The sequence below is a fragment of the Ornithodoros turicata genome, chromosome 1 (genome assembly GCF_037126465.1).
Source record: "Ornithodoros turicata isolate Travis chromosome 1, ASM3712646v1, whole genome shotgun sequence".
Lineage (NCBI taxonomy): Eukaryota > Metazoa > Arthropoda > Arachnida > Ixodida > Argasidae > Ornithodoros > Ornithodoros turicata.
Genome location: NC_088201.1, coordinates 103,167,221 through 103,189,548, shown reverse-complemented (window position 1 = coordinate 103,189,548; position 22,328 = coordinate 103,167,221). Strand labels below are relative to the sequence as shown.

The 22,328-nt window shown below is 46.0% G+C and overlaps 1 protein-coding gene across 2 annotated transcripts in view; it reads left to right on the top strand.

Annotated features, from left to right (window-relative positions):
* LOC135378525 (sulfhydryl oxidase 2-like) overlaps nt 1-22,328 on the top strand; it is a 78,509-nt gene that overhangs the window by 4,335 nt on the left and 51,846 nt on the right. For both annotated transcript variants that reach the window (XM_064611578.1, XM_064611577.1), the window contains exon 2: nt 10,842-10,942. In XM_064611578.1, coding sequence (XP_064467648.1) covers nt 10,842-10,942 — 101 coding nt within the window. The remainder of the gene's footprint in view (nt 1-10,841; nt 10,943-22,328) is intronic.

Genomic DNA, 22,328 nt, shown 5'->3' with positions numbered 1-22,328 from the left:
TAAACGAGCACAATCTTGAAAATAATGTCCTAAAAGACCAGCTTGGTGCACACGTTTTTCCGATTAAAACTTCCACGGTCACGTTGACACGGTCAAGTTTGGTCACGGTCACCATTTGTATACGTGTGTAGAACGGGGCCAGATCTGACTGTCCCGCTTCCTTTGCGCGTTCATGGACTCGGATCTGCGCTGGGCTCGCCACATTAAGCACCTTGAAACCAAACTGCGGCATTGGCTCCCTGCAATTCTTTTTTTTTCTGGCTCAGTATGGGGCTATGATTAGCGCTCCTTTCTTGCAGTTCACATGAATTTGGTGTGGGCGACAGTGCTCACAGCTTTCCAATCCTGCACCGGATTTGCACAACATCATTAAATACGCTTCGGACATTGTTTCCTCGAAGCCTTCGTCGGTGCCTTGGAGTTCCAAGAAGTGCCAAGTTGCTCAAACACCTCAAGTCATGGCTGAAGCAGGTGAACTCCCGATGGAGATTCTGCGTGAACGGGGAGCGGGTCGGCACTTCCTCCATTTGCTTGCGCACATTCACCTCCACTCGCTACTCAGGAAAATTCGGTACCGCCCTGAAAGCGACTTCTATATCGAGTGGTGCAGAGGACGCGCCAGAGTATCGCTGGCTTCGTCACTAAGGGCATAACAGCGTCGGTATCCCCCTTGTCTCTGCCGGTACCACCCGCATTCGTAAGCCTTCCGAGCCTTCTGGAACAATGAGACCAAATTTCCCCTCAAGACCTTCGAGCCCATTTTTATGCTCTGGTAGACGAGAACTTTCCACGTCTGCATATGCAGGTGGCGCATCCAGATATGGCAAGTCTGCGTCGTCATTCGTAATACCATAGATTGAGAAGTTACCCGTCAAAAAGAACTCGTTACAAGTTAAGTTACCGTGTGAAAAATATAACTAAGTTAATAACGAAGTTCTTCAGCCTGAAACGTAGCTCGCAGTTACTGAGTTACTTAAAAAAAAGAACGAGTTACTTCCAAGTTACTTCGGACACAAAATTGCATTATGCAGGTCCAGCGCGCATGAGCAGTTGAGTTGGACCTTGAGTTGCCTGCGGAGGAGTGCAACACGCTTATATCTTTTCGTTTATGTCCAACAATAGACCTCTCCTCGTTTGTAAACAAATGACGTAATAGTGTTCGACAGCGCCACAAATTTGGTAGAATTGAACTACGCTCGAAGCTACCGGTGAAAAAGGTCGCGCCCGAAAGCCACGGTCTTGAGGGGATTACGATATGGTCCCTTAAAGGGACGCGGCACTTGGTCCTGCTTTTCTTTCAATGGGAGGCAGAGAACAAGTGCCCGTTCGTGGAACCTAGCCCTCTCCTTCCGATTTGTTTCGGTTTCAATCTGTCTACCAATGTGATGATGACGTTTCTCTGGTAGAGGTGTATTTGAACGCTTTGTATCTTACTCCCTGTGGGTGGATATTGATTCAGCTTCATTTCAATGGGCAGCGGTTCTTACTTCCTGAATAAAATACTGTCATTGATTGAATATCACGTTTCATGGCAAAAAACGCCATGAAGGAACCGGAGAGAAAGCAAGAAAATATGTGGACGTGAGTGAAAAGCGAGTTAAAAGTAACTTGGAACTTAAGTTACTCTGGCAAAGTTACCTGAAAAAGGAACGAGTTCCTCTAAAAGTTACCACGGCGCAAAAGTACCGAGTTACAAGTTACCAAAAAAAGGAACTAAGCTACAGTAACGAGTTACTTCTAACGAGTCACCTCGAACTCTGCGTAATACCATCTGAAAGAGTCGTGCAGGTACGAAGCCTTTCGCATTCGACGTCATAAACAGCTGCGGAACTCAATTTCATCCATTTCTTTCTGTGGTACATCATTGATTTTAGACCGCGGGAATGGATAGTTTTCACTGACTTAAAATTTGCACTACAAGCAATTGACAATTCTGGCGTACGGGGCTCATCTGCACCTCTAGTGACAGGTGTGTTAATGGCTTACCACGTTGTGTACGAAGCAGGGCATAGGCTGGTTCTGCAGTGGGTTCCAGTCCATTGTTGTGTCGTGGGGTATGAACAGTCCGACAGCACCGCAGAAGCAGCTCTCTCGTCTCGGAGACGGGCGAGTATTGCGCTGTTGACAGGAGACCGTCATTCCATACTTCAACGTCTCGTGACACCACTCACTTCCCGCCAACGGACAACTAGCATTCTCCCCCATTTAGGCTGAGAAGAGTTGATCCAGCGCTGGCTTTCTGCGTGACACGAAACGCCTGCCGTCAAGGCGCTACATTAAGCCCATCGAATGCGACTCGATGTGGCCGTTACAGTTTAGTGGCGTTACCCCTTCAGACAAGTCGACTCTCCCTGATATTATCACTGCGGTGCTGCAGAAGATCTAGATCATATTCTTATTAATTCACTCTACCAACCTTCCCGAATCGTACTCTCCGGATCCCTTAAAGGAGCAGTCTAGGACCGAGAAAAAAAAAGTTTCTGATCGTGATGGAATGTCCGATCACTAAATAACGTTTTCACGCAAGAAATATAGGAGTAGCAGAAAAATATCGCGCGCAGCAGTCCATTGATTCTCACCAGTGCAGAGAGCTCTCTCCTACTCTTGTGGAAGACACGTGACAAATGGCGGGCACCTCCGTCACGATGTGACGTTGTACGTTGCGTCCACTCCTAGGGCTCGCAGGTGACCTCGGCTGCGATCTGACACAGACAACTGTCAAGGTGACGGCGGGCGCCTTTCGCGCGCGTTGTTCTGCCGCGAGACGCATGCGCATCAGAAACGACTGCCTTATTATTATATTTTTTTACAGAATATGGCTTCTGATAAGTCTGCCACTAGTGAACTTTCTACGATTCTTTTCGGTTGCACGGCAAAGATACGGAGTGCGAGGAAATCGGGAACTCGATTGTGGATTGAGGTCAGCACTCCTCCAAAAGGGAATGGGGACGTGCAGGTGCGGTGCGAGTGGAAGTTGCTATCGTTGAACTAGTTCAATAAGTTGCAAACAGAAAGAGCGCACTTTGTTTGTCTTGTTTTCCAGGAACGAATACCAGGCATGCCCAGCAATTCGGGACAAAACGTAAATCAGGCTTCATCTGATACCATAAAAGCCATGTATTAGGAATAGAAAATCGCGTGCAGCACGCTCCGTTGTTGCTGCTTTGCATTTGTTCTCTAGTGGGACGTTGCCTGTGTCATAGCGAAACATTTAGTGCAAGTTTCGTTAACGAATATTGGGTTCTTCGAAGTTCCATTTTGGTTCAAAATTTCCGACCTGTAAAGGAGGCTTCACGAGATACACTGAAGCTTTGGTTGAGGCCCTCAACCAGGTGAGTTAACGCAAATACACCACGCATTTTGCAAGAAACGCGTGAGTTGAATGCTCTGTACGGCATCTCAAACACCCTACAAGACAGATAAGTTCGCAGAATTTGTTGCGCACGCAAAAATAAAACTAATATCCTTGCTGTCACCAGACTCTTGCTTCGATGCACGGAGCTTGGGATGAGGTCTGAGGTCAGTGGCGCGCATGCAAGGAATATCGTGATATGAGCGATGGTAAACTATCACAGAGGCCGATATTATAGCACTAAGTTGATTCCTTTCGCCTCGTAAAGTAGGCATCATCTACCTATCGCCGCGGGATGCGCGCATTGAAAATCGAAGAGCGCGTGTAGTTTGTTGTTTTTCTTATCGCGATGCTGTTAAACGAAGATTTATGCGAGAATATTGTCAGGTTCCTTTGAGGTTCCAAACTTTTCAGCAGGGCTGGTTGAGGGAGCTCCACTTGGGAATCCATAACGTGGGTGGTTCCTCTGCACACTTACGCATCAACTTCGCGTGCTCCAAATACCGCTAATAATGCTAATGCACAAATAATGCTCGATATTCAAACGGTAATGGTAACATCCCAGTTACGAACATCTGTTTCCAAAGTCCCCGAACTACAGAGCCGGCCTCGCCACCTTTGTCCTTTATGATTCGTCCTTGAAACAACTGATTTACGTAGCCATATTTGCGTATGGATGACTTTTTGTTTGCGCTACTTGGCTATACGCGCGTTTCGGGTCGTTTTTGCTCTCTTTGGTTGGTAACGTGTATGAACCAATATTTATTTATATGCCAACTACCGTGACATTGTGGCTGGGATTTCCGCGGGTTCGAATCCCGTTACCGACTGTAATGTCTGAGGTTCTCCCTGGGTTTTCCGACAGACTTTCCATACGAATGTCGGCACAGTTCCCTCTGAAGTTGGCCCAGGACGAATACAAACGCCCCGCTACTTCCTGCTGTCCTCTCTCCACTTGCCAACTCTGTACTCCGCTCATAGCCACAGTTGCTTCGCGGCGCTAACACGGAATTAACACACACAAAAAAAATCAAACAGTTGTTTATGTGTCCTTCGTCATCCAATGTCCGTCATCACGTCTCACTTTGTCAAGCCGGACACCCTGTTGCTCTGCACGCAAAAGAAAAGAAAGAAGAAAGCATTTCAGACATGAACAATTGGTGCAGGTTCTGGTAACCGTTTACGGAACACGGCGCTGGCGTATTTCTTCGTCGAAGCGGCCCTCTGTTAACTGTCAGGAAGAGATTGAATAAGAGACGAGTGACCGGCTATATCCTATCCATGGCAGTGTGTGTGTCCGCTCCTGTTTGCTGCACAGCTGTCGCTCGAATTGAGAGTTACGACACCATGGTGTTGCGTAAACTTTTGTCCCAAGCAGTACATCAAGCGGAGGACCAACTGTCCAGCAGCAGAGTTTAATCCGTAAAAGTCAAGTACAACTCCATTTGTTGGGTATATACGGTCACCGTAGTGCAGCGCACAGTTCCAACAATTTTCGTTTAAACATCTCCTCACATAAAGATGACATCGAGACGCTTTTACTGCACCCTGCTGTATACAATGAAGAAGCTTCACGAGTCTATACCACGTGCTGTGATGAAACCGTGTCCAGTACAATATCGATGAGAAAACAAACAATGCCCTCGTACAGTTATCGCTTATCGGTACTTCAGAGACACGTAAGAGGGAAGCAGCGATGCCTCTGACGCCCCCGAATCGCCACAATATCGTTTTTTTCTCTCTTCAGGTTGAAGCAACCACATTTCCGTGAATTCCATGACGCACGCTGAAGTGCACACGGATGTACGTTGAGCAACAGACCAAGGGCTGTTCCTCAACGTACATCGCAACATTATATCGTACATCCAACAACGCAGCCCCAGCTACATTTCTTGTTTAATATTTTTGTGATTTTCTGTCTTAGCTTCCTTTGCGTACTGAAATTTCAGTGTTCTTGTTGTTGGTTGTTGACATAACAAGGAGAGGTTGCAACCCCCCCCCCCCCTTCCCCCCGAAACGGTACGATCGCACCACAGAAGGTGCGAGCGCACCCGCACCGCGGCGAGCGTCACGACCGCGACCACGCAGGACGGAGCGCGCCGTTCACCTCAAGGATCATAGTAATGTCCACGCACCGTCTAGTATAGGGTTTCTAGTCCAGATTTCACAATAAAATTGACAAGAGCATTGAAGGCCGCGTCCAGTTATTAGTAAGCAGTTGTTGCGTGTCTGTAGTCCCTTGTCTCTGACTGCGTATGATTGATTGATTTTTAAAAGAAAAAAAATGGAGATGACTGCGCATCTTCTGTAGCTATCTTTATGTTTTATGCACTACTTGCACTTATGCAGTAAATCGTGTGTTTTAGTACATCGGAAGAATTCTACGAAAACGATACGATAAAGGAAGTTATCAAATCCAAGCTTAGTATTGTGATGTCACCCGTTTCAAAGAAGCAGTGCAATTGGCTTATCATGTAATATGTATCTCTGAAGTTCCGGCCGCTCTTCGTAGAGAGCTTAAAATAAACCTTTACATGGTATTGTCACGGGTAATAGGCGAGCGTGAGAGGACGAAGACGTTCTCTGGCACGGGTGGCGGTCTCTTCCTCTCGTCGCACCTCCACCAAATGTTGCGAGAGGCACAGCGTCAGGATGGTAATGATTTAATGACAGAATGATAACGCGCGTGACATGAGTCGCGTGCGATGAGTCCTCATTCTCGTCGTCACACTATTATCACGATGCTGATGCACAGACCGCAGGTGTTGTACAGCAGGTGCTCACATAGCTTAGATTGCTTGAGATCCGTGTGCTTCAACTGTGGTTAGATAAATCTGAAGATAAAAAAGAAGATATTGTGTGATTTGGAAGTGTCAGAAGAAGCGTTGCTTCCCTCTTACGTGTCTCTGAAGTAGCGATAATGTGATAACTGTACGAGGGCGTTGTATGTTTTCTCATTGCTATTTTACTGGTGAACTAAAGATGACATCTTTCGCATCTATCACAACGCATTGTAAACGCACTTGGAGCTTCTTGATCACACACAGCAGGGTGCTGTAAAAGCGCCTAATGCCACCTTTATGCAAATAAATGTTTCAACGAAAATTGCTTGAAATGTGCACTGCACTACACTGACCGTATACTCAACAACAAATGGAGTTGTGCTTGACTTTTACGGAGTATGGTCCGGTGCTGGACAGCTGGTCTTCCGCTTCTACCAATTGCGGACATACTATGTCTGCAAAGCTTTCCTTCTTTCTTTTTTGTGCAGCAGCATGATGTCAGGTTTGTAGGAATGAGACGGGAGGATGGACAATAGATGACAAATTATACATAAATGTTGGGTAATACCTGTTACCAACCAAACAGAGAAAAAAAAACCATCTGAAATGCGCATATCACAGTAGCCCAACCAAAGTCATCCACACGCAATGATGGCTGTTTGAAGTGAGATGGCATAAAGAAGATTAAAGGACCTAGGCGAGGATGATCTGTACGTTCGGGACTTTGGAAACAGATGTTCGTTGCTAGGGATGTTACCAATACCCTTTGAATATCAACATCTTCTCACCTGATTTTCGTTGGCCTTTTTACAGCCTATTCAGGACTTCGGGTTATAGGAGGAGCTGCACCAGTTCCATATTTCCAATTCATGCAAGCGGCATTTGGACCACGCGAAGTTTATGCAGAAGTGTGCAGAGGACCCCCCCCCCCCCCCCATCGAAGGGGGCTCCCAAACAAACCGACCGGAAAAGTTTGGAACCTTAAAGGAACCTGACAATATTCACCCACAAATCAGTATTTAAAGGCATTGCCATAAGAACAACAGCGCACAACACGCGCCTTTCGATTTTCAATGCGCGCATTCCTCGGCGATAGGTAGATGTTGCCTGCATTGCCTGGCACGCCAGTGGCCTCAGATCCCCTCACAAGCTTCGTGCATCGAAGCAAGAGTCTCGTGACAGCAAGGAATTAGTTTTATTTTTGCGTGCGCAACAAATTCTTCGAACTTATCTGTCTTGTAGGGTGTTTGAGATACCGTACAGAGCACAAGGTATATCTAAACTGGTAGCGAAAACAAGCGAAAATACCAAATCAGACCCATCGGCAAGGCCACCTTCAAGAGGCGCGAGCGATCCTGGGTGTTGACAGTAGAGGTACGGTTGTAAACAGAAAAAACTTTACAACATGGGCGTGGCTTGTGTGTGTACTAATAGGATATTCATAATTTCAACGTACAAAAAGCTTTCTGTTGCCCCGCTCGTGCACATATAAGAGATCATCTACGACTCCAGTACATTTCCGTATCCTGCTCCTTCGCGCATGTGTCACAGTTGGGTCTGTTTATCCGTGCGTCTCTGTATCCGTACCGTGTGTCCGTGCATTGTAATACGGAGTTCCTACACTCTTTAGGTTAAACAGCAAGCGACGTTCACATCTCCGTGCTGTAAACCAAGATTAACACGAGTGAACAGATGAATACAATATACCCCATGTTGCTGGGCCCGCGAAAAAAAGATTTCGTGAAAAGATGGGACGAGCGGGCATGATGGTGTGAGTGTTAGTAGGAACCAACTGTGTACCAACGATATCGTGTTCTGTTGCAATGGACCTATAACGGCCACTTATTGAATAAATGCAAACGTCTAAGCACTAGGTATACGTATAGCTCTAGGTGAGAAATGGGCCTTATGTGAGCCTTCCTAATTTCTCTATGGTCATCACGATGCGTTTTTGTTAGGAGTTGTCAAAATCTGTGATAACTATGTATTTGGAATATATATGATTCATTAAATCTGATATGCTTTATTTTTCTGTGTTATCGTCTGGTATTGTTGACTGGGCGCGGAAAAGGGAATACAAGGCAAGCGAAGTGGGCAGGGCCAATGTAAACGTGCATGGATAATTATGCACTACTTATTATTCATACTAGTGGCGTTGTCTCTGACGTCATTTATTTACAATCGTAGTAGTCCGCGCAACGGATGGATGGCGCTGACCGTCTCTATCATGGCGTCATTCTGAAGACACAAGGGCCTATGGGAGTTACGCTACCTGTTTAAATATACCTTGCAGAGCATTCAACTCACGCGTTTCTTGCAAAATGCGTGGTGTATTTGCGTTAACTCACCTGGTTGAGGGCCTCAACCAAAGCTTCAGTGTATCTCGTGAAGCCTCCTTTACAGGTCGGAAATTTTGAACCAAAATGGAACTTCGAAGAACCCAATATTCGTTAACGAAACTTGCACTAAATGTTTCGCTATGACACAGGCAACGTCCCACTAGAGAACACATGCAAAGCAGCAACAACGGAGCGTGCTGCACGCGATTTTCTATTCCTAATACATGGCTTCTATGGTAGCAGTATCAGGTGAAGCCTGCTTTACGTTTTGTCCCGAATTGCTGGGCATGGTGAGCCACGTCACGTTGCCTCGCTTCGCGAACAGCACGAACCGCAAACCTGGGTATCGCCTCATGTGAGACGCTGGCACTCTTCGTTTGTTGGAGATGTATATAATAAACAAAAGCAATGACTATAAGACACACGATCGCGTTGCCGTTGTCAGCGTAATGTGTTATTGTTCGTTTGCACCTGTTCCATGCCTCTAACCAACAGAACGTAATGAACCGCTGTCTACAATGAGCATGCCATGTCCGAAGCAGACCACTTTTCCGTAGCGAATGAGAGCACTTCTAACGATTGACGTCACAGTAAAAGGGGAGTGGCTTGTGGCTCGAGTGTGCGAGCCTCCCGCCATGGGAGCGATTTTATAAATTGAATTGCTCTGTAACAAAACATTGTTCAGCTGAAATATTTTACGAGAATGATTTTTACACGCTGCTTGACAAATTAAATACGGTTTTTAACCATTCAAATTTCCTTTCCATGCTCCTTTAACGAGCTGGACTCTTGCCCCCTGTCTCTCACATAGTTGCTTGGTACATGGCCAAATCCAGCCCAACGCTCTGCCTTCAAAGCTGTTTTGATCTTTTTTTTTTGACACCATATGGCTTCGATCCTTATTGTGACGGGGCTGATTATTTCATTCCCCACATCACCACCAGCAACGGGGTGGAGTACCGCCCCTGGTGTGAAGAAATTCCCCACTCATAATCTCAAAACAAAGTTGTTGTTTTGCTATACTTGTTTGCTGAGTCTCAGAGCGTCTTTCTTTCTCTGATCCAATGGAAGGGCTTCTCGTTGCCATCTAATAACTTTTTTTTTATGTAGAATATATTCTTTGTCTATCACACAGAAAAATAACTGTTCGAATATGAACTTCGGCTTGTCAGCATTCTTCACCTTTAATCTGCTGTTCAAGAACAGGAGAAAAGTTCTTGCACTACGAAGAACTGCCGAAGAACTGTTATTTTTCTGTGTACAGGGTGTTGTAATCTGTGAGGGAGCACCGTACGTTCCGTTTTTAGTCTTGTTCAGAACCATCTTCAATCTGGATCACGTCATCATCCGGGCGGCTGGCAGGAGACTGGAAGTAATCAGTTCGTGTGCAAGTGTGCCCGTAATACAGATCGTCATCTACTCCATATCTCGCTTTATCGAACAACCAAAATCCCATTGGCATAACTCAGATGTTGGTTGGCAGGTAGCTAACAGCACATGTGCATCTGTTCACCCACTCACATAAGCCTCTCTTCGATACTTTCTCTTATTTTCGCTGTTCACTTCTTACACGTTAGTACCGCGAGCCATCTGTGGCTATGAGGAGCTCACTGACGTGGGTATAGGTGGACAGAACAGCAGGTTGGAATGGAGGGCCATTCAGAGTGGAGAGTACGCGTGCCGGGCCGACCTCAGGGAAACTCTGCCAACATCCGCCTGGAAAGACTGCCGGGAAACCCAGGAAAAACCTCAGCTAGCAGCACAGTAGGATTCGAGCCGATCAGCTCCCTCTCTTTTGTACGTCCTTAGAGTAGCTTAGATACCTTCCAAAAGGCCCAGTCCCTGGGAAATGCTGCTCCATCAAAACTGTACTTGTGAAAAAAATGACGAAAAAATGTCGAAGCGAGTGTAATTTTATTCTCTATACCCAAATTACGGAGTAGTGTTTCTTCGCTCCCTAATAATGGCACTCATACACGATTTCTCAGTCATTAGTTGCTCAAGAGGACGACTTAAATCGGGATAGCTCGCAAACGAATACGCGAAGCCTACCTTGGATGGCAGCGGTGTCGGCGAGGTAAAAATTACTTCCGACACCGTGTGTCGGGGATTTCCGTCGCATGTTGAAAGAACTCCAGGTGCGCAAAATTACCCGCAGTCCTAGCCTGCGGCCCGTGCACTGCGTCGCCACAAAAATAGTCTGACGCCCCTTACGTGCAAATCACTTCAATCTAATGCGTGTAAATCTACCTACACGATCTTTGGGTCATCTATCTAATAAAACCGCAAATAACCCCAGTGGGCGGTTTGTTTCCTTTTCATACGTGATTCCCATTATAAACAAAACGTGGTTCCTTCTCCATGTAGGCTGGAGCAGAGTGGTACGCGTCGCAGTCATCGACTGCGCCGTTCCAAGTAATCTGGATGTATGCCGTGCCAATGGTGTTAAGCTCTACCCTGCAGTGAAGGTGAGTCTAACGCGTTCGAACTAATCTTTACCTGGTTTTGCATGCTATTTACCTTGACTGCTGCGGTCCAGCTGGTAAAGCCACCATTTATTTCTCGTATAGCGTACTACGAGCAAAGGTGCCTTACACGATATTTTTAAAATTCAGAAAAATTATCCGTATCGTGGAAGTTTTGACATGTTACTGCGCAACAAATGGGTTGTTTGAAAGCAAGAGCTTATCCCTATACATCGCATGTACGATTATAAGCTATGGTTCGCCTATAGAGAAGTAGCAGTAGGTATGTGGCATTTCTTGAAAGATTTCATTAGCAGACCTTTAGAAGCACGAATGGAGTGTCGGGGGTTTCAAAACATCATATGATGGCACAAATGATTCAGCAGACACTTCCGCAACGTTTGAATGGAATTGATTTGGAACGGCTAAGATTCTTCAAAAGCGTTATTAGAAAATATTTCCGTGAATAGAAGAACTTGTTTTCCAATGCAGTATGTGTACGAATATGTATGATGTACTCAAGAACCTTCTACTGTGCTGGGGCGAGTGACCTCCTAAAGCTACGAACTATGTCTTTTTGAGATTGGTCCCTGTCGTTTAGTGACGAAATACATGATTTCGGTCCTTAGACGGGCACTTTTTTAGTTTGTATGGTTCGTCACAGCAATAAAAAAGTGTCCGTCTAAGGGCCCCAAGGTTGAGGGTTTGCATCTAGCAGTAACTTAGTGCCCTGACAAAAGCTGAACTGGGTCACATCCAGTGAAGCGTGTGTTGGGGGACCCATGATAGGCATGTCGAAGATTAAAAATAATGTCCCAGATTCCGGAGTGTTCGGATTGAAGTAGTTATCTAACAACCATATGTCTATTATTAATACTGGCCTGAGGTGGGGACGGATTCGACGATCGACGTGTTCATTGTCGCTGATTCTGACGTGTGAGGGAATACACTGTAGGCAAATTAGTGCGCATGGGATGTGCCAGAACAAAACTATTCGGAAACCTTCCCTAAATGGCACATCATTGCCACTGAGGCTACACAAGGCACACTCATTCTTCTGGAACAGTGTGCCGGTATGCTCTGAGACATTGGGTTCGTACTTTTCTAGATCAGTCTACCTTGAGTATACTGAAGTAGCTGCATGCGGTACAGCGATGTATCCTACAGTCGTGGAGGACACTGGGTAATGATGCCGTTTCCCATGCCACGATACGCTGAGGCCTGGGATATATCTGGAACTCTCGTCGTCATATCCATCAGTGAATACTAGCATGTACCGCGCATCGGCTTCCAGGGGGTTAGCGTCCTTCCCTTTGTTTTCTCTTTTTTACTGGGGATCTGGGTGCGCCATGGCGCATACGAGCTGGATAAACGGGACAACTAGTGTAACAGTGTGTGGGCACGACGCAATTTATCACCACCGCCAGCAGCGCAATTCAGAGAGAGGACCATGGTCTCGCTGGCTGTGTTGCTCCACTGTCCTGGTAGCACCATTGCATTTACGAGCCAAGCAATTTGGTTTCCAAGTGTATTTTAAGTATTGTTGTATTGCCAGCTGTAGGATGCGAGAAGCAGCAATGCTTGCCCACATCACGCCATTGCCCTAAAAACAGGCGCGCACTACTTTGTCTCCCGCCACAACAGTAGTAGGGCATTAGGTCCAACAACGACGTCCTTTTTCTAATCCAGTTCCAGGAATTATGTTCTAATCCAATTCTAAGCCAAAATCCAGTTCTCAGCCAAAACAATCCAGTTCTAAGCCAACACAAGCCAATTCTAAAGCCATCTGATTGGCCGCCATTAGCTCCGCCCACTTCACGTTGATTGGTCCGCGCCAAGCCTACTGATCGTTGATTGGTCCGTGCCAAGCCTACTGATCGTTGATTGGTCAATCGTAGCTCCACCCTTTATGCTAATTAGTTGCTTAGCTCTGCCCACTTCACACTGATTGGCCCATGCTAAGCCTGCTGATTGGTTGACTCTACCCCTTTATGCTAATTACTTGGCTCCTTCACACTGATTGGTGTGCACCGATCGCTGAGCTCCACCCCTAATTAACCGGCTCCGCTGATTGGTCCTACTGATCACTCTCCCAGACTTTCTATGCCCTCTGATTGGCCGTCCCTAATCTAAGCCTATCGACTGGCCCTCGTTCTATGCCCACTGATTAAGCCCACTGAACATAGCCTTCATTAGCGCCCGCCCGCGGAGCAGCTACCCCGCTGTGGCTTTATCTCAGATGTCCAAACTTACCTCGTGGTGCAACTGGCTCCACCTACCTCATGCTGATTGGTTCATTCTAAGCCTACTGACTTCTAAGCCGGTCCACGCTAAGCCTGCTGATCACTCTCCCAGCGCTCTGATTGGTTGTCCCCAGTCTAAGCCTACTAATTGGCCCTCGCTGGCACATTCTAAGTCCACTGGCACCAGATGGCGCAACTCTTTACTGGCTCCACCCACTTCATGCTGATTGGTCCTACTGATCCAGACTTCTAAGTCAAACCACGCTAAGCCTACTGATTGGCCCTTCACACCGAAGCCTACCGATGGCTGGCCCCGATGGGTCCACATTAAGCCTACTTAACAGTGATTGGCTAGCCTGTCGCTCTTAAACCCAATGCAGCGGATTCAGACAAGACACGACAATAGTTGATTTCAACCTTTATTTGGTACAACAGCCTCCTGGTCCAGCTGTGGGTTGGTACAGCTGCATCAGAAAGATCATTAGTCCTGGTCATCTCTAGCGCTCATTGGTCACTCAGCTCCCTCGATAGACACCAACTGCTATTGGTTCATCTAACTACAAGTGGTTGTGCTCATTGGCCCATCTCAGTACAAGCCTCTCATTGGTCACTTATGTCTAGAGCTGCCTAACAGGTTCGAACTGCACTTCCACTCATTGCTAGACCCAACTGCTACTCCCTCTAATCTCTAGATGAGATAATATAAGTTTAACTGTGGGATATTGGAACTTTTAGCCTGGGGCTCCAACTGCTATCGGCCCATGCCTCCATCCAGCTGCTTGCTCGTTCACAATGAAACTTTTTCACATGCTCTGACGACACCGAAGAAGGTTCCCTACACATACAGTAGCCGGTTGTGATTGCTCTCTTTGCAAAGATGGACAGCTGCGACGTGAGTGTGAAAAAAAAGTCAATTTCATTGGTGACTCATTTCTATCCAACTGGTTCATACTTCGAGAGAGCCAGCCATTGAAGTCTGAACAGCTTACATGCCGCCGCCTCCTGCTGTTCACATAGCCACAGTTGCTAATGGGAAATAAAAAAAAAACGTGTTTAGGGTACACATCTCAAAACACACTCTACACGAGTAAAGTTGGCTTCACCTGGTTGCATGCGTGCGTTAGGTCAAGCCCACCCCTGCGAACAAGCTTAGGGTCGTTTTCTGTGTGTGCTTTGGAGCTCAACCTAAAAATTGTTTCAATCAAGCAGAACTGCAAATGATGCAATGGAGTGCGTTCATTCTTGAGAGCGAATTTTGTGACAGAACAAAAAAAAACATTTCAATGTGTATTAAACAAAGTGCAAAAAAACTCATCGTGATGCTAATCAGGGAAGCCAGCACGCGTTCGAAATAAGCAGGAAGAAGCACATGATCGAGAAAACATCGATAGTGGATACTGTGCAGAGAAGCTGGTTTGAGAGAAAAACAATTTGAATGATCAATAAACCCTAGAGAGCTTGGGCCTGTTTTTATTTTAGACAGCGCGCGTTCAACACACAAAATTAACTCAATTAAGCAGAATGGCAAAAGCATAGTGGCGCTATGTGGTGAAGCTCAAGACACACTGACGCTCCAACGCTTATTAAACAATGCTATGCAGTGAAGGTTCGCACGTACTCAAGCTTAAAAAAAAGAAGACTCAACCCAAGCTGAGTTGAAGAAACACAATTTCACATTGCTCCCCTCAGAATATTCTGTTCAAACATAGCCAGCATATATTTCACGCGACACAGCTCGTATGCAGAGCACAACTGGAAGCACCCTTAGAAATATAAGTTCAGGGCACAACGTCCCACTATGAACGAGTTCATCTCGGAAAAAATGCGCTCACCTTCGCAGACCGGCACAAAGATTTACGAGCACCATGCAGCAATATCTCAAACATAAATTTCCAGCGGCGCATGGACAGCTCTCGCGATTTTAGCCAGCAGTTTTAGACAGTGCACTTCAACATAAGATATTAATTAAATCAAGCAAAAAGCATAGTGATGCTATGTCGTGACTGACGCTCCAACGCTTATAAAACAAATTGGTTGGTGCTATGCACGTATTTACTCAACTCAAGCTGAATATGAAGAAACACAATTTCAGATTGCTCTCTCCCAGAACATCCCGTGCAGTCGCACCTCCGCGTTCCTTCTCTATACTAGAAGCACGAATGTTAGAAATATCAAGATCGTCGCACTATGAACAAGTTCATGTCATCAAAAAAATTGGCTTACCTCATCACACCAGTATATGACGCACGTACATTCTTGTCGCGCTACAGCAGGGTAGGGAAACACGGGCACGTGGACAGCTCGCACGATTTCAGCCTGCCCGCGCACACCTCACAACATGCGCCGACACACCAAACGTGCGCGCGCATCACGGGCCGTTCCTGCGTGATTGTGTAAACAAAATCGCACCACCTTCCAAGGGCGCATTTGAGTTCCATCCGTCGGTCGACTTTCGGTCAAGAGCGCAATGACGAAGATGAGGAAAGTTCTCATTTTCAGTTCATTCGGTGTGCGTAGAAACTGAGAAGTCGTCTGTTTTCGAAAAGCTGGATAAACCCAGTGATGGGAGCATTGTTCCAGAGAACGAAAAGCTGGACGTGTTGGACTTACGCAAAGTCGACACGGGGAGGCGGTATAGGTGGAACTCCTGATGGAAAGCGATAAACGCGTTTTAAGCGATTCACAGATGAAGAGTTGCAAGAAATGCTTGAATTACCGGATTTGAAACTAGAGAAGAGACTCGTGGATGGATCGCCCGAAATCATATTTACTCACACGAAGTTACGCATCCAACCTAGACCAGCGAAAGTGCGCGCGTCTCATATGTAATCATCAGTAAAATAAAAAGTATTTCCTGATTTGAGAGAAAAAAATGCTGTGTTGTGTGATGGAGAAGCTATATAGATAGGTGATAGGGAGAAGGATTATATAGCACGTACTCATCGACTAAGCGAGTATAGTTTGTGGAGAGCGCCACGCTATTTTAAAGCCATTTTATATCATATCCCAAACGTTCTGCGCGATCAAACAAGTCCGAGCATTATGGACAGAAGAAACCCGTTTCACATATCACGGTGCGTGCGCGTTTCAGCGTGGTCGAACAAGTTCCTGCTATTAGTGAAAGAAGTTTTTTGAAGCTTTGGTTTCCCAGGCGGGTCCTACATGGTGTTTCCAGCGCATCAGGGAAAGCTGAACGAAGCCCACAGGAGAAAAACGACCAAGTGCAACCAACTCGAGACCGAAAATGCCGCGCTAAACTCGTTAGGACGCTGATGTTGCTGCTGGCTTTCGCCCCGCAGAAACAGGTAGTTGCTCTCTGTGTCGTGCGCACAGGGCGATGTTCTACAACAACGTAAATTGTTCTGCGCGATCAAACAAGTCAGAGCATTATGCCTGCTCCCCTTATACAAATGACGGGCGTGCCATATCATAGCTTATTTCAGCATGCTCAAAGAAGTTCTGGCTTTTGTGCGTTCTGGTAGACGTGGGACTGGTATGATGGTGCAGATTTGTAAGAAACACTGAAGAGATTCAAGGATGATCCTCCGACATCAGAAAAGTGATGAGCAGCGACTTGTCAACTGCAAGAGTGCGAAGGCCGAGTGTGCCGTGTAAGATGGATCAGTTCGTATGTAAACGCATGCTGGCGGATTTACAACGCCTAAACAACTTTTTAAATGGACACGGAGAAGAGAGTAATTTTAATGACATTTTGAGAGCTATTCCCGTGCGGAGTACTCATAAAAGAAGACAGTTTGTGAGGTACAAGTTGGCAATGTTGGAGCGATATAGAAACGGAGAACCCATCAACGAAACAATCATAAACGCCGGGTTTTCCATCCCTGTGGTGCGTGACTACTGGAAAAAGAACCACACCAGCTTGGACATTACCGTCGTCGAGGGAAAGGAACGTGTTGTCTCCACGTTAGAAGACTTCTATATCGTATCCCAAAGGGTGTTGCACTTGAGCTCCCACCACTCACCCAGCACACACTATGGAAATCGACAGCTGAATTAGAAAAGGTATTGCGATTGTTTTATCCTCATCGTCTAATCAAAAGCATTATTTTAGTAGGGCGAACGGTCCTCAATGTTGTGACGGCGTTTTTCGGTTGGATTCCGGAAGATGCAGTACAGCAGGGGCTCTATGAAGCTTTCATCAGGAAAAGATTCACCACCATCAATAGGGTAGACGATGCTATGGACGAGATCCTACGAGTATACCACGAAATTGAGCTAGAAAAAGGAGATGCGAACCTATTCATGATATCACGCGATCTGGACGAAGTCCTAAAGAGATACTGCTACACAGACATCGTGGGCATAGATTTTCTTCAAGCTCTCCATCTGCTGCACGTCTTAGTTTACCACTGGAATGAATGCTGTCGTATCATGTACGAAGCGGATGGCTGTCCCCCAAAGATCGAGTGAAACTGTGTAATCCTCAAGTAAAATAAAGCTCTTTCGTCCGCACAAAAGATTTTTGAATGCATGAACAGATGGTTTCGAACGTCCAGCCTACCTCATTCGATTGATTTTTTTTTAATTGCAACGCGGGCGTTTGACATCGCGTATCTTTATAACCACATGTGGAGTAACCCTAAAACAAAGTATGGGGAATAAGGTACTTTCCAAGCCTGATGGAAGTGGTGCGAAAATACTCTCCCTCTATATCTGTAAAAAGGCAACATGCGATGCAATTTGAGCTCCCACCGCACACCATTCGAGATATAGCACATCGACGCAGTATGGTGTTTGATAGCAGAAGGGGTAAATCGATTTCTTGCCCCCGGCCTCTCTTCACAGAACTGACAAAAAGCACATTTTCTGTAGGACGTGTGGTCCTCGATGTTGTAGCAGCCTTCTTCCAATGAATACCTGAACAGGAAGTGCCGGAAGGAATATATGAAGCTTTCATCAACAAAAGATTGAGCGCAGATGACAGGATAGACAGCGCCGTGGACAAGGTCTTACGCATGTACTACGTAATCGAGCGAAAACAAGGAGTCTCATTTCTATTCAAAATATCTCGATGAAGTCCTAAAGAGGTCGAGCTACGAAGACATCGTACCTCTAGATATCCTTCAAGCCCTCCTTCTGCTACGCATGCTGGTCTATCGGTGGAATCAATGTTGCTATATGATTTACAAAGTGAGCGGCCGGTTTATATTTCCAAGGATTGGGTGAAACGGTACAGGCAAATAAACGTTTATTTGCATAAAAAATCTATGGATGATCTCAATGTGCATAACCAATGAAGATTTCGCGCTGTCACTAGGTATCTACTCAATGGGTGACAATACCTCTGCGTAGTTCGCGTTCGCGGGGGGGATTTGTTTTATATCATAAAAATATAGTAGTTGCTTCATTCCCGCATTTATTTCGTGCGAACTTTATGTCACAAACAATAAAGATTATGAAAAAATTTTTTGTGGTAAACACGGTATTAACAACACTTTAGCGAGGACGTCTTCTAAAGTGGAGACAACACGTTCCTTTCCCTCGACTACGGTAATGTCCAAGCTCGTGTGTTTCTTTTCCCAGTAGTCACACACCACAGGGATGGAAAACCCGACATTTATGATTGTCTCGTTGATGGGTTCTCTGTGTCTATATCGCTCCAACAGTGCCAACTTGTATCTCACAAACTGTCTTATTTTATGAGTATACTCTGCACGGGAATAGCTCTCAAAATGTCACTAAAATCACTCTCTTCTCCGTGTGCATTTAAGAAGTTGTTTAGGCGTTGTAAATCTGCCAGCATGCGCTTGCATACGAACTGATCCACCTTACACGGCACACTGGGGCTTCGCACTTTTGCGGTTGTCAAGTCGCTGCTCATCACTTTTCTCATGTCGGAGGATTATCCTTGAATCTCTTCACTGTTTCTTACAAATCTGCGCCATCATACGAGTCCCACGTCTCACCACACTGCACAAAAGCCAGAACTTGTTTGAGCACGCTGAAACAAGCTATGATATGGCACGCTTGTCATTTGTATAAGGGGAGCAGGCATAATGCTCTGACTTGTTTGATCGCCCAGAACAATTTACGTTGTTGTTTAACATCGCCCTGTGCGCACGACACAGAGAGCAACTACCTGTTTCTGCGGGGCGCGAGCCAGTAGCAACATCAGCGTCCTAACGAGTTTAGCACGGCATTTTCGGTCTCGAGTTGGTTGCACTTGGTCGTTTTTTTCCTGTGGGCTTCGTTCAGCTTTCCTTGATGCGCTGGAAACATCATGCAGAACCCGCCTGGGAAACCAAAACTCCAAAAAACTTCTTTCACTAATAGCCAGAACTTGTTTGAGCACGCTGAAACGCGCACGCACTGTGATGTGTGAAACGGTTTTCTTCTTTCCATAATGCTCGGACTTGTTTGATCGCGCAGAACGTTTGGGATATGATATAAAATGGCTTTAAAATAGCCTGGCGCTCTCCACAAACTATACTCGCTTAGTCGATGAGTATGTGCTATATAATCCTTCTCCCTATCACCTATCTATATAGCTTCTCCATCACACAACACAGCATTTTTTTCTGTTAAAACAGGAAATACTTATTTTACTGATGATTACATATGAGACGCGCACACTTTCGCTGGTCTCCGTGGGATGCGTCACTTCGTGTGAGCAAACATGATTTCGGGCGATCCATCCATGAGTCTCTTCTCTAGTTTCAGATCCAGTAATGCAAGCATTTCTTGCAACTCTTCATCTGTGAATCGCTTAAAACGCGTTTAAAGCTTTCCATCAGGAGTTCCACCTATACCGCCTCCCCGTGTCGACCTTGCGTAAGTCCAACACGTCCAGTTTTTCGTTCTCCGGAACAATGCTCCCATCACTGGGTTTATCCAGCTTTTCGAAAACAGACGACTTCTCAGTTCCTACGCACACCGAATGCACTGAAAATGAGAACTTTCCTCATCTTCTTCATCGTGCGCTTGACCCAGAGTCGACCGACGGATGGAACTCAAATGCGCCCTTGGAGGGTGGTGCGATTTTGTTCACACAATCACGCAGGAACAGCGCGCCCGTTAGCTTCGAAGGACTAGGAGCTTCTTGGAAACTGCTTAAGCGAACCCTTTTGGTTACAGAAAGCTTGTTTTGGCAATGAGCAGGTGGTGACGCGGGCTCATAGAGACATTTTTCTTCAGATAGACTTGCCTCATCAAGCAGAACAGTTTACTTTTGGTTTTAATAGGCGCGGCTTCGAGGAATCCGAAAACATGATTTACGATCTTCAAACTGTGAGCTTTGATATAAAACAGGTGGCCCCAACATCCAGCCGACTCATCCTCAAGGTGACCCAATTTCTCAGAGAAAGCGAAATGTGCTTACACCACCTTGAAACATACGCAACATTTTTTTTTCGCTAGGGCCCGCCGGGACGGGTGGAAGTGCGTTTTAATATTAAACAGATGGCCCGAACGTGGCCTCATCCTTAAGCTGACCCAATTTCTCGGACTTGCAACCTTGCGGAAACGAGCGAGCATTGATATAAAACAGATGGCCCCAACCCGAGAGGTATATTACGCGCCTGTGTTCCGGCTGTCTAGTGTGCTGCGCGGTTGGCACGGTAATTTGCCGACATGCGGTGGGGTGAACCAGGAAGGTGTGCGGCATTTTGGTGTGTCGGCGAATGTTGTGAGGTGTGCGCGGGCAGGCTGAAATCGTGCGAGCTGTCCACGCGCCCGTGTTTCCCTGCCCTGCTGTAGCGCGTCGCGCGACAAGAATCTACGTGCGTCATATACCGGTGTGATGAGGTAAGCCAATTTTTTTGATGACATGAACTTGTTCATAGTGCGACGATCTTAATATTTCTAACATTCGCGCTTCCAGTATAGAGAAGGAACGCGGAGGTGCGACTGACGGGATGTTCTGGGAGAGAGCAATCTCAAATTGTGTTTCTTCATACTCAGCTTGAGTTGAGTACGTGCGTGCATAGCACCAACCAATTTGTTTAATAAGCGTTGGAGCGTCAGTCACGACATAGCATCACTATGCTTTTTGCTTGATTTAATTAATATCTTATGTTGAAGTGCACTGTCTAAAACTGCTGGCTAAAATCGCGAGAAGTGTCCACGCGCCGCTGGAAATTTATGTTTGAGATATTGCTGCATGGTGCTCGTAAATCTTTTTGCCCGTCTGCGAAGGTGAGCGCATTTTTTCCGAGATGAACTCGTTCATATTGGGACGTTGTGCCCTGAACTTACATTTCTAAGGCTGCTTCCAGTTGTGCTCTGCGTACGAGCTCTGTCGCGTGAAATATACGCTGGCTATGTTTGAACAGAATATTCTGAGGGAAGCAATGTGAAATTGTGTTTCTTCAACTCAGCTTGGGTTGAGTCTTCTTTTTTTTAAGCTTGAGTACGTGCGAACCTTCACTGCATAGCATTGTTTAATAAGCGTTGGAGCGTCATTGTCTCTTGAGCTTCACCACATAGCGCCACTATGCTTTTGCCATTCTGCTTAATTTAGTTAATTTCGTGTGTTGAACGCGCGCTGTCTAAAATAAAAACAGGCCCAAGCTCTCTAGGGTTTATTGATCATTCAAATTGTTTTTCTCTCAAACCTGCTTCTCTGTACAGCATCCACTATCGATGTTATCTCGATCATGTGCTTCTTCCTGCTTATTTCGAACGCGTGCAGGCTTCCCTGATTAGCATCACAATGAGTTTTTTTGCACTTTGTTTAATACACATTGAAATGTTTTTTTTTTTGTTCTGTCACAAAATTCGCTCTAAGAATGGACGCGCTCCATTGCATCATTTGCAGTTCTGCTTGATTGAAACAATTTTTAGGTTGAACTCCAAAGCACACACAGAAAATGACCCTAAGCTTGTCCCCAGGGGTGGGCTTGACCTAACCCACGCATGACCCAAGGGAAACGAACTTTACTCGTGTAGAGTGTGTTTTGAGATGTGTACCCTAAACACGTTTTTTTTTTTTTTTCATTAGCAACTGTGGCTATGTGAACAGCAGGAGGAGGCGGCATGTAAGCTGTTCAGACTTCAAAGGCTCCCTCTCTAGAAGTATGAACCAGTTGGATAGAAATCAATGAAATTGACTTTTTTTTTCACACTCGTGTCGCAGCTGTCCATCTTTGCAAAGAGGGCAATCACAAGCGGCTATTGTATGTGTAGGG